The sequence below is a fragment of the Atta colombica genome, unplaced genomic scaffold (assembly GCF_001594045.1).
Source record: "Atta colombica isolate Treedump-2 unplaced genomic scaffold, Acol1.0 scaffold248, whole genome shotgun sequence".
NCBI classification, from domain to species: Eukaryota; Metazoa; Arthropoda; class Insecta; order Hymenoptera; family Formicidae; genus Atta; species Atta colombica.
Window position 1 is genome coordinate 667,791 of NW_017259346.1, and position 11,415 is coordinate 679,205.

The 11,415-nt window shown below is 36.5% G+C and overlaps 3 protein-coding genes across 7 annotated transcripts in view; 1 reads left to right on the forward strand and 2 right to left on the reverse strand.

Annotated features, from left to right (window-relative positions):
- The window catches only part of LOC108688918 (protein D2-like), a 1,898-nt gene extending 1,748 nt beyond the window's left edge, over nucleotides 1–150 (reverse strand). Inside the window, exon 1 of the mRNA XM_018195469.1 lies at nucleotides 75–150. Coding sequence (XP_018050958.1) covers nucleotides 75–93 — 19 coding nt within the window. The 5' untranslated portion in view covers nucleotides 94–150. The remainder of the gene's footprint in view (nucleotides 1–74) is intronic.
- Nucleotides 151–703: 553 nt separating this feature from the next.
- Nucleotides 704–3,551, reverse strand: LOC108688892 (protein D2-like). 4 transcript variants are annotated; one of them, XM_018195428.1, is made up of 3 exons: nucleotides 3,316–3,551; nucleotides 1,917–2,150; nucleotides 704–1,165 (listed from the first exon to the last, which is right to left on the reverse strand). In XM_018195428.1, the coding sequence occupies exons 2-3, from the start codon at nucleotides 2,110–2,112 to the stop codon at nucleotides 813–815; spliced, it is 549 nt and encodes a 182-aa protein (XP_018050917.1). In that variant the 5' UTR covers nucleotides 2,113–2,150; nucleotides 3,316–3,551; the 3' UTR covers nucleotides 704–812. The 4 variants fall into 4 exon arrangements, with proteins under 4 accessions (XP_018050917.1, XP_018050916.1, XP_018050918.1 ...); XM_018195427.1 differs by lacking the exon at nucleotides 3,316–3,551 and adding an exon at nucleotides 3,138–3,229; XM_018195429.1 differs by lacking the exon at nucleotides 3,316–3,551 and adding an exon at nucleotides 2,639–2,707.
- Nucleotides 3,552–4,310: 759 nt separating this feature from the next.
- LOC108688922 (regulator of G-protein signaling loco) overlaps nucleotides 4,311–11,415 on the forward strand; it is a 12,837-nt gene continuing 5,732 nt past the window's right edge. The window contains exons 1-5 of one of the 2 annotated variants that reach the window (XM_018195474.1): nucleotides 4,311–4,352; nucleotides 4,445–5,387; nucleotides 5,775–6,392; nucleotides 7,004–7,124; nucleotides 7,321–7,733. In XM_018195474.1, the coding sequence (XP_018050963.1) occupies nucleotides 4,746–5,387; nucleotides 5,775–6,392; nucleotides 7,004–7,124; nucleotides 7,321–7,733 (1,794 nt within the window). In that variant the 5' untranslated portion in view covers nucleotides 4,311–4,352; nucleotides 4,445–4,745. Of the gene's footprint in view, nucleotides 4,353–4,444; nucleotides 5,388–5,774; nucleotides 6,393–7,003; nucleotides 7,125–7,320; nucleotides 7,734–11,415 lie in introns of those variants that run through there. The other variant, XM_018195475.1, reaches the window with a different exon arrangement.

The window sequence follows — 11,415 nt, forward strand, 5'->3', positions numbered from 1 at the left end:
AATACTAAAATGACTTATAAACATTGCAATTTTCTTTATAAAATTAATAAAAACTACAAAACCGATTAACAAACCTGTTATCAAATACTTCATTTTTAGAGATATTTTCCGACAAGCAGCAACAGCAATATTAAAAAGACTAATGCGCGAAGGAACGTTTTAAGACGTATCCCCACCAGCTTGCGTGCTAGAAGGCCAATCCGACTAGTCTTTCCAATATCGTGTATTTATTGCTAATACATAAGCACAGAGTGTTAGTGATTAAAATTTTTCCTGAGAAAATTTATTAATCATCAAATAGATCACGAGAGATTAATTTGATTAATTCATACAATATGAAGATGTATACATATCTGTATAATAGCATAGAAAAAAATTGAATGTAATTTTTCTTTGGGGAAATTAAAGATAATTTTTATATAAATACATTTTAACAATTAATATAGAAACTTTTAATTGCTATTACATTTTTGTTGGTACTTTCAATTATTTTCTTATTTTAATTCTATTTAATTCTATATAAAGTGTGCATTTGTGATAACGTATTGTAAACTCGAACTAGTATCACAGGTAATAGTGCATGTTATAGAAAATTTAAGAATTTAATTTTGAATTTATAATTAGTAAATAATTAAGCTTAAAACGAAAGATTCGTTTTTTTCCTTAACTATAATAGACACAAACATTAATTGAAAAGTATTGATGTGTATTTGATGTGTATTTATTTAATAGACAGTTGGTTATACATTATTATGTATAATACATGTGAATCATATCGTAACTGATTATATATTATTGATGCGTGTACAGAATTAACCGGAAAGCTGTTTATAGAGAATCGGTACATAATCATCATATTGCGCCTGGTACATATTACCGGCAATTGGATCGCCGAGTTTATATTTCTTCGCAAATTTACTAATGGAGAACTTAGCACGATTGCTACCACTTCGATTGGTCAAGCGCTTCTCATCGAAAGTGAGCTTTTCAGGTTGTTGGTATAACAAGAATACATATCGGTGGAGACCTGAATCTTTCGGAGGTCCAGAACCAATGTATTCAGACAGAACGTCTCCTTTACTCACATTCGATCCAGGAATATTGCCTACTAACCAGTGATGCCATTCACGGTTTTTAGGATCCGCTCTGCTTGGAGCGTCAGGATCTGTTTAAAAAATACGCTATAGAGCTGAGAATAACTTATTAAATTATAAACTATTACATTAATACTGAAAAATTCAGAGAGTGAAATAAGAGCTACTTTAAGTTTAAATTTTTAAATGTTAATGTTATTTCTGTCAGAATGATTTCTTTCTTATTTACTTAAAATATATAAATATCTTTTATTATCTACAATTATCACAGGATCACTAACAAAATTTATAAAATCAGTGTACTGTTGTGTAACAATTAGGTGAAATTTTTTTCAATTTCAGAAATGGATATTTTAATTGTGTTACTTTTAGAAGATAAAATAACAATTAATTATCCATTTTTTAAATTGACTAATTCTTCCATGACTCCAGCAGATTCCCTGACTGTTGCACAATAGTACTTTATATCGATTTTAATGTCATATTTATTTTTATTTATTACATTTTCCTCAAATGTTTCAATTTTCAGATTTTTCATCATTTTTCTCGATTAGATGAAACCTGGACATAAGGGAATAAAACGGCTAACTAATTCAGATTCAGTGATTCAAAATCTACAAGAAATACTTTAATTTATGTTCAAAAATTTCTCTTCAAAAATTTGGCACAGTTCTGTTATTATAACTTACAGAAAGAAATAAAAAATCAAAATTAAAAATTCTGCGAACTTTAAATGCAACAAAGATACTTAAATATTAAAAAAAATTATAGACTGTTTTTATTCTAGTTTATAATGAAAAATGGGATGCAAACATTACAAACCAGTCAAGCATAAAGTATAAAATGCATTTGGGTCTGCCTCCCATTGAACATTAGGCTGATCCTTGACCTGAGTTGGAGTGAGCTCCTTGCCGATCTGAACGATAATATTATTGGGATAGGTTACATTCAGGACGCTAGCAGGTACTTTTTTCACCACATCTGGAATAACTTCGTGAGTCTGCAGAGCCTCAGCCATGGATGACAATAAACGTGTTCCTACCACTGATGTGATTCCTGCGAACGAGGTAAAATCCATTAATTTATTAAATGCTAAAAAGATAATAGAACGAGGAGTCAAGGACACTTGGTAGAACAATGTTGATAGTGGTATAAATAATTCTTGTAAACAATCAAAACGATTTGTTCTACCCCACCATTTGTGCTACCAAATGTCTTTTGCTGGGAAGCGAACGGGAATCGAGTGGAATCAGGACGCGTTTAATACCCAAACATCCCAAACAGAGAATCGCGACGCAAATTTCGTGACGCAGCACCATTTTCTTGTAAGCCAAGTATCGACTGTTTGCAGTAAATACGATTCGCGATCGGTGAGTGACGGGAGGGAGTTTCGCTCTCTCGCAGCCTCGATTCCCGTTCTCAACTGTGTAAATCGGATTCGTGTACAGGGTGGGCCATTAAAAATTTGGAATTTAACCGAAAACGCATCGGATGGTCATGCGGCTTCAATTCTTGCACTAATTGAACTTTGTACAGCTTCATACCGAGATCTTTATTCAAAATTCTTCTCAAAGAAGTGCGTGAAATGTTCAAGTTTTGAGAACAATGGCGAGTTGATGTTGATGGTTATTCAAGTACACTCTGAGCAACAGCAACAATGTTTTCGGTTGACCTTACTGGACGAGCACATGAACGAGTTGCTTTATCCAATAAGGATTCAGTTTGCTGAACTCGCTTCACAAATTGATCCACGAACTGCGTTGAAGGTATTTCTTTTCTACCAAATTTTCCACGTAAATTTCTTATACTTTGGGTTGAAGATTCACCACTTTGGAAGTAAGTTTTCAATATTTCCCAATTTTGTTCAAGCGTATAGCGACCCATTTCGTAAACGTCAAACAAAAAACTAAATTTCTGATACGTCATAAATGTTATTACGCCTTTCAAACTCAAAATAACCGGTAATAGAAATTCCAAATATTAGATGGCCCACCCATGTTGTAACTCATAGCTAATTGTAGATTTAATTGCAGGAGACATTACTCGAAGCCCTCGAAGCAAGGAGGCACAGGGACATGTCCGATACGCTCGCCGGTGCCGGGTGCACGATTTATGACGATTTAAAGAATGAATAAAGAATATATATAAAATTAGAGAATGGATTTCAACGGAAGGATGAATGGGCGGTGATCCTGGTGGAACGCACTGGAATCGTGTTTACCTCTCTCGCTGTTAATAGCGATTTATGTAACAAGTCGTTATCGGCCGCCGATTATATGTTAGCCGGTGACTTTCCAGACGTACTCTGAACGATGCACGTTCGGGTCAGTTCGAGTCGACGAGTCGAATATTAATTCTACGCCTCTATGACAGTCTACGGATGCTGGACAGCGGCAGACAGCGGTATATATACACTTTATAGCGAAAAAAAATGAAAGTCGATAACACCGAAAGTGCCGATCGTGATAAACAGTGAAGTATCGGATGAAACGAAAGTGGCTTTTTTTTGATAAGATAAGAAAGATATTTGCTCATCGATTGCGAATTTGTTTTGCGAATCTGTCGTCTAGATTTATATTAAAATAAAGATAAAATTAAAAAAAAAAAACGAAATTTGAGCGATAATTTTCTTTCTCGAAATATATTCTACGCATGAAGATACACAAATTTACAAGAAAATCAGAAAATATTTACCGAGATCTTTTTTTAATTGAAGTTCGAAAACGATTATAAATGGGCAAGAGAATATATTTGGTTTATTTGGAGCGAATCGGAGGCTTTTGGCCAAATTTCAGGAGAGAAAATAGACCATGTTTTTTAGTCGTTTAGAATTTACCTCAAAATAATTTTAAAAGATTAAATTATTACGGTGTTCTGCATTTTCATAACTAGTGAATTTATTATAAAATCGAGAAGACTAATATATTTTTATTACGTATAATAGCATTAATTAATTATTTATCATTTTATTAAAACATAAACAAATTATTGTGAGGCAGACAAAACGAACAGACTCAAAGTGCTAAGAATGTTGATTGGCCGCCGGTAAGGAAAACGTTAAATGTCCAGAACTTCTTCGTCCAATCACTCGCTATGACGACGGTGAGCCACTTCGGGCTAAGCTATTTGCCACAAGGTCGATTACCTTTCTCTAGCCTTCTCGATGGACGCATTCCAAAACATCCGCTCGTAGGGTTTGCTTTTAGCGAGGTTCGGCTGACGAACAACGCAAAGTGGCGAACAGTGGCAAACATCCAGGTTGGTCTAGAGGGTTGCTCGTTTCGAACGACATTTCCATCGAGACTTGGGATTAATCTATCAAATAATCCACGAATGATTTCCGCGAATAGGAGTGGGCGTATCAGCGAGGTCCCGAGGGCCAGGAATAGTGCCACATAAGTGACAGTCCGTTGTGTCGTTGCGGAGCAGCTTCTTCTGGAAGATCTCTCACTAAAGGAGAAGAAATTGGTTCTAGACTCCTAGAGGGTCTATGATCAAAGTTATAAACAAGACAAAGGAACGTCATAGAAAAAGATGATCATTGTAGAGACGTGAGATCGTGAATTATGAAGTCTGCGAGCCACCGTGACGTGCTCCTCTCTGGAGACCCTTCGTGACGTTGCGAGGCCCACGTGCGACAGGTAAGCAGACATGCATCAGAACAGGCGGAAGAAGAAGCGGGTGAACTATGGAGTGAGGGCGGTCGAAGTAGTCCGTGGCACGAAGGGCTTTGGCTTTACGATATCGGGCCAGCAGCCGTGCATACTCAGCTGCATCGTGCAGGGCAGCCCGGCGGAAGGTGCTGGTCTGCGCGCTGGCGACTATCTAGTCGCCGTCAACGGTCACAACGTCAGCAAGGTACCACACGACGACGTAGTACAGCTGATTGGAAGCTCCAAGGGTATTCTACGGCTGCAGATCGCTGAAAACTATTACTCTGATTCCTCGGACGAGGAGGGCTTAGCCACCGTAAGATCCAAGCCCAAGTATGCACACAAGCCACGAACTGCTAGTACGAGTGCTTTGCAGTTACAATGCAGAGCAGCCAAGGTAGTCAGGGATCTACAGAGTGGCGCTATGTTCCATACGGATGGCCTAGCAATGCCTGATGCTAAAGATCAGTATAATTATTCTGGCTTGCATTATCGCTGGAATATGACAAGTCCGCTCCCGCTGCCACCACCACCGGCGTCTCACAAACGCGACTCTGAAAAGATCGTACACAGAACGGTTGTCGGTTATCTCGGTACTATCGATATACCGAATCAATTGCATCCGTCCTCTATGATGCAGGTATATTCTCACATACTTAAAATCAATTCATAATAATTTTTGTTGATTAATCCTGTTGGTCTGTTCAAATATTCTATATAATCATATCGTTTGGGTGAACATTATTAAAAAGCTCTAACACTTTTTCATAAAAAAAGATTTTATATTAACAAAATCATCAAATAGCAGAGAAATAAGTTTTTTTAAATATTAATGAGAAAATAAATTACATTTTTGATTCAATAAACCTGAATAGGTCAATAAAATTAATACTTGATTGGTTGTAAATCTAAATGGTTTAATTGTCAATTTAATATAATAAACATATTGCTGTGATATTCATTTTGTATAAAATATATATAATAAAGAAATAATAGCAAAAAATATATTTGCTTGTTCTTGTTGCAGGTTTTAAGAAAATGCATTAAAAGACTGAAAGCTGAGAAGCGAAATCCAACTACCGTTCTTCTTACCATTCACGTTGCCAATATTAAACTCACCAATTCGGAGAATCGCATTATAGCTGAATATCCTTCGTATCGAATAATATTCTGTAACTCTTTTTCCGAACAAGACAAGCAGTATTTTGGAATATTAACTAAGTCCATGAGGAACACAGATGATATCGTCTCGAATTCGTGTCACGTTTTCACTATTTATTACAAGTTAATCGATCATGAAGTGCATTCCAGTGCATGCAATGTGTTTGGATTTATGTGTACAAAATCATCAGAGTTAAATGTTTGCCAAGAGTTTCCTGACAGTTGTACGAGCCTTATCGGTGCCATACAGACATTGTATATATCCGATTGCACGAATGGGGAGAATTGCACAAATCCTTACAATGAAGCACGTATGCGCTTGGACACCGCTTCTCCTCAACCAAGCAACATTAGCACGTCGACTGCTCATTCGAGCAACAGTGATTCCGGAATAGGTTTTAAAGATGACTACGGCAGCTGTTCGAGTAAAAATCTGACAAACGATCGCGAACGAAGGAGGCAATACTCCAATATGCAATATAGGGTACTTTTAAATTTAGATTCTGTTAATATTTTTATCACGCTATTTTATAAATTTTATATCTAAAAAATCTATATTTACCTTCAATGACCTGAGTGACTCTAAAAAGGATGTTGATAGAAAAGCGACATAAGTAAACAATTAGTATAAGAGTTACAATGTTTGAATTTTGAAAATTCATGACATAGTTTTAAAGAATACATATAATTGAATATTTATGGTATAATTGGAAAGAAAGTAATGTTATGCATTTTTACTATCTTAATTAAAACGTTCTAATTCAGAATTAAAAATGTTCTACTGAAAAAGGTGTTAATTTTAAAATATGTCACTTTTATGTCAATGCAATGAGGTCTTTAAATTAGACTGAATTGGAAAAGACAAAAACATGAGATCATAATTTGAGCATAATTTAGCACATGAAACATACAAACATTTTGACATTAAAAATACTTGTTAGAAATACTTTTAATAAAAAATATAATTTATCATTTTTCTATACGTATATATTTTAAAATAATCGAATATCTGAAACATTAAAAGCTGCTTTGCCACTTACTCCATTCTATAATATAATATTCCACCGTTTTGGCTCACGGCTAATTCATTTACAGAATGTAAGCGCGCGATTATCCAAAGAACCTGTCAATGAGGCTGCGGGACACCGATTGACAGTTCGCGCGACCTCAGAAGCCAGATTGTGGAGCGAAGAACTAAAATTTGATCTCTCTAAAGGTAATTCGATTTAACAATCCGAAATATGATGCGGCAAAAATTGCACATAATTTTAGGATCCCGTTTTTCTTTCTTCTTCAACTGTATCTATCTGAAATGGGATACAACTGGGGCAGAATTCGTTTAACTTCGAGCTTAACAAGCGCGAATGTAGCAGTGGCAATGGTGGGGAATTACGAAATGAAACTTTTCACAGAGATGCGGCACGTGGCGGGGAGTGGGAAAGGTACAACCACCACCTGCGCTGAAACATCTGCCCCTGCTGCGACGGCACGTACCATGTTGGCCAGTACGTCCGTTGGATCCCTCGCGTCCGTTTGTACCACAGCATTGCTCGACGGCATCGAAGACGTGGAATCGTCTAAAGTGACGTCGACGGAAGAATTAAAACGTCTCATGGACACTACGAACAAGCTCAGTCCGAAGGTGTACTGTGGCCAGATCACGAAATCGTTAGTGCACAGCTTGGAGGACATAAATTCCAGCATGGAGTACGCCCGACAACCTTACTGTCATTCGTATTCCGGCAAGTCTGACAAGCCTCGACCTTGGGGAAGTTTGCAGGAGATACGGAATTTTCGCAACAGCGCCTCGGACAATTGCATATCAGTGAGAGATCTTTCATTTAATTCAATCTGTCATAGTTTTAGGAAAGTGTTTGTTTTATTTGTTTCGTCGATATAATGTAAATTTTTCTCTTTGAGAAGTTGCTAATCAATTTGCGTTTTTCAATTTCTGACATTTTTGCAAATGATAATAATAATCTAATATTTTTTGATTTCTTCATCTTGTTAAAGTTATTCTCAACAAAAAAGAACAATTTTTTTGGAATATATTTATTTATCTATTTTTATTTTGCATTATATAATTTATAATAATTGCTTTTTTATTTAGAGCTTGTGATAAATGTTTTGAGATTTTATAATTCCATCGTCAAGCATTTTCTTTGAGAAAATCGTACTTCTCGGAAACAATATATATCAAATCATTTTAATTTATCGTTATATATCATCTTAATTACCGGTAGCCAATCTACATATCTTTTTACATTAATTAGCGAAATGTACGCGAAATCATATCTTTCTCGCTGGTTTCTCACGAGTTCCGATTACTTCTGAAAATGTGCATCAGTAATGTGCACATTAATGCTCCCATAGGTTTGTCGTTGCAAACGATTTCCGGTTCCTCTCGTGTACTCGTTATTCATGACTGCGTCATCATTTCCTGCCTCTGATTTGCGCTCGTGCACATAGGCAAGGGTCAAGTAAAAACGAAACAAAAACCAGATCAGCTCTGTGCGAACATGTTCCCGCATTTTATTTATGCCACACGCTTTCGCATACGATTACTTTATTTAGTATATAAATACTAAATCCGCCGCTTCTAGGAATGGAATTACAAACTAATGTAATAGATACTGCTCGAATCAGGCTCGCAATTTTGTACAAGATATCTTAGTAATCATTTAGTATTTCCTCTCTGCAGATTTCCGACGAATTCAAAATCGAGCAACAAACACTAAAATTGAAGTTAACTTAAGATTAATTCTTCTTTTATAATTTAGAATGATGATTAAATGCTTGAATTAAAATTTTTTTAACAGAGATAAAAATGAAAATTATTTAAATTTATTTAAATTTGCGATTTTCTGTGATTACACTCGGAAAATAATAGACAAAAACATTTAATCTTCAATATTTGTAGATAGTAATAAGCTAGAATTAACATTACAATTCTCAAAGTAACATCATAATTCGTAAAATGGCATAAATTAGCGTAATAAGGTTAAATAGGATTGAGTCGTTAAACTCAATCTGTGCTGGTGCAGAGTTGAAAATAGCTCTTAATAACTACGTTATAATCAACAATGCCAGAGTAACGTTAAAAAAATCTTTCCGCGAACTCTGAGGTTGATGCACTGCCTTTAGGTACATGAATAGATCTTATGATGATAGATGCAGGGTCGGTTGCACAGAGGATATCCATTCCGTATTCAGAATTCATTTTTTTCTGTCATAAACAGCTTTTATATATTATTATAATCAAACATATCATCGAAAAATATCTTAAATATCTTAATCTACATTTATCTCATTGACTCATATTGTTTATACAGCCAAATCAAACTGACAACTTATATACAATTAATTATGTTGATTCAATTGAAAAATTAGAAAAATTTTAACACAATTTATTTTTAAGATAAAGGATTTTAGGTATTTTATTTTGATGAAACTGTTACTTCTAATTGCACAAAACTATATATTCTTTAATATAGTTACAAAAAACTTCCATTCATTTAAGTCTTAATCCTCATTTTAATCGATCCGTATTTCACAGCTCATTTAAAATACCCAACACCTCTTCGCTTCTGCATGAATCCCTCCGGATCGGCTCCCTGCTTGCGGCCCTGCGTAGATGTTAAAACGAGGTTGAACGATAGAGTTCGTCGGTGAAGACAGAGAGGGAAAGGCCGTGACGCGGGCCCGTTGTAGTAGTGGTAGCGATGGGAGCGGAAGAGGAGCGGGGCAAGTGACGGGTCGACGATGAGAATGAATCAGTCGAGAAACAACATTGGGGGAGAGGTGAAGGGATGTCGAGCGAGCGAGAGAGAAAAGGAAGGAAAAGAAGAGAGAGAGAAATAGGGAGGGAAGTGGGCCTTGTTCGAGCGTAAAGTGGCCCCAGCTTCAGCGTCGTAACACACCAGGGTGAATGCGGTAGTAACCGTGTAGCACACGATGTGTGCAGTCGCGACGATGTTGCAGACGATTACGTCGTTCTGGCTACTCGTTATCGCTATCGTCAACAGCTCGTAGTGTCCTGCGACACGTCACGTTACGTCACGTCTGGTCACGTCTGCCAAGGTCCAAGGCACGCAGTGGTTCGCGACTTGCTCCGTGGCTTGGCGATGCCCGATCATCACGCTGGGCGGAGCCCTCGTTATTACACAAGCAAATCGCCTGTTTAGCTCTCATTGCCGACGTCGACGTCGTCCGCTCTTTTACCTATTCCGCGCCAAAGTATGCAATCGCTCGTACGTGCGAGTACCGAGAGATTGATAAATGACATTGCCGTCGTCGTCACTGACGTGAAAACGTGTGGCCCGCGAGCGTGACATGGATGCGCTGGCGAAATCGGTACGTAGAAAAAAGAGCCACGGGCAGGTTTGCTCGGAGTATTCAGCCGTGCATCGTGAACACTGTTGTATGCGGCACGTCTCGCTGTCGCCGCGGCAATTTGTCGATGACGCATGGTTCGGCAAATTTGGAATGGATCCGTTTTTAGGAAAAGTTTCGTCGTCTGTCGTAAGTTTGTATATTCAGTGTTAAATAATTGAAATTGACTTGCGGCAATCGGCAACTGAGTCTTCACAGACTTCACAGAAAGCTCATTTGAGAAACATTTAGAAAACTTTTAGATTGTTTCACCGAATATTCGAAACGTGATTGTTACGGCTGCTTTTCATTTAATGATACAAGTCGATACAAACATTATTCTCTTTTTCTTGGTATTCAGACAACAAAGATAGAACGATTCATTTTGTCTTTAAAAAAGATAGAATCTTTATTCCTACACCTATTGTCAAATTTATTGCCAACTTATTGACAAATGTGATTGGTCAATTCTAATCATCGATTAAAATTAATTGGAGTTGATTGAAATGGCCCTAAACTGCATTAGAACTCTCTTTCTCGCTTTCGTCAAATATCAAACTTATACCTGACTTTATGGGTTTGTTTTCTGTGGCTGAACTAGTGTACACTTAAGGAACTTAAAGTGAGATGGCTATATTTATTTGGCGAAAGCGAGAAAGAGAGAATAAAAAACAGACCTTAGATTTCAAAATTGTACACTAGTTTAGCCACAAAAAACTTCTTGTAACGCATTCTGTTGGACACACTAATGTGCAGTGCATATTATGACTGGTTTCCTTTTAGGAGACCTGTCGATACAAGTGTCGCTTTATCTTTGTGATTCATTGACTCTCAAGAAAAATGAAATGTTATTTGTATCGACTATGTTTTCTAAGAAAAGCAGCCTAAAGCTGTTCTAATATAATCTGAATGTAAAAATGAAATTCAAATATTTCGAACGATAAAATGTCTAATGCCTAATTTCTTCATCTCTAGTTAATTTTATTCAAGAAATATCTCCCAGATTACAATGGAGATATCTCTTGGATTAAAGTTATCCGTAACTTCCTGAAAGTGAAGAAATTGGGCACAATATATATTTTACAAAATAGCATAGTATTAAGGATTTCGCATACTCTATATATATATATATATAT

Excerpts from the sequence above, each read along its gene's own strand:
- LOC108688892 (XM_018195426.1), bottom strand. The coding sequence starts at position 2,413 with ATGGTGCTGCGTCACGAAATTTGCGTCGCGATTCTCTGTTTGGGATGT. Across the intron at positions 2,151-2,361 it reads TCTCTGTTTGGGATGTTTGG|GAATCACATCAGTGGTAGGA; the intron begins GTATTAAACGCG and ends CCTCGTTCGCAG. Across the intron at positions 1,166-1,916 it reads TTATACTTTATGCTTGACTG|ATCCTGACGCTCCAAGCAGA; the intron begins GTTTGTAATGTT and ends TTTTTTAAACAG.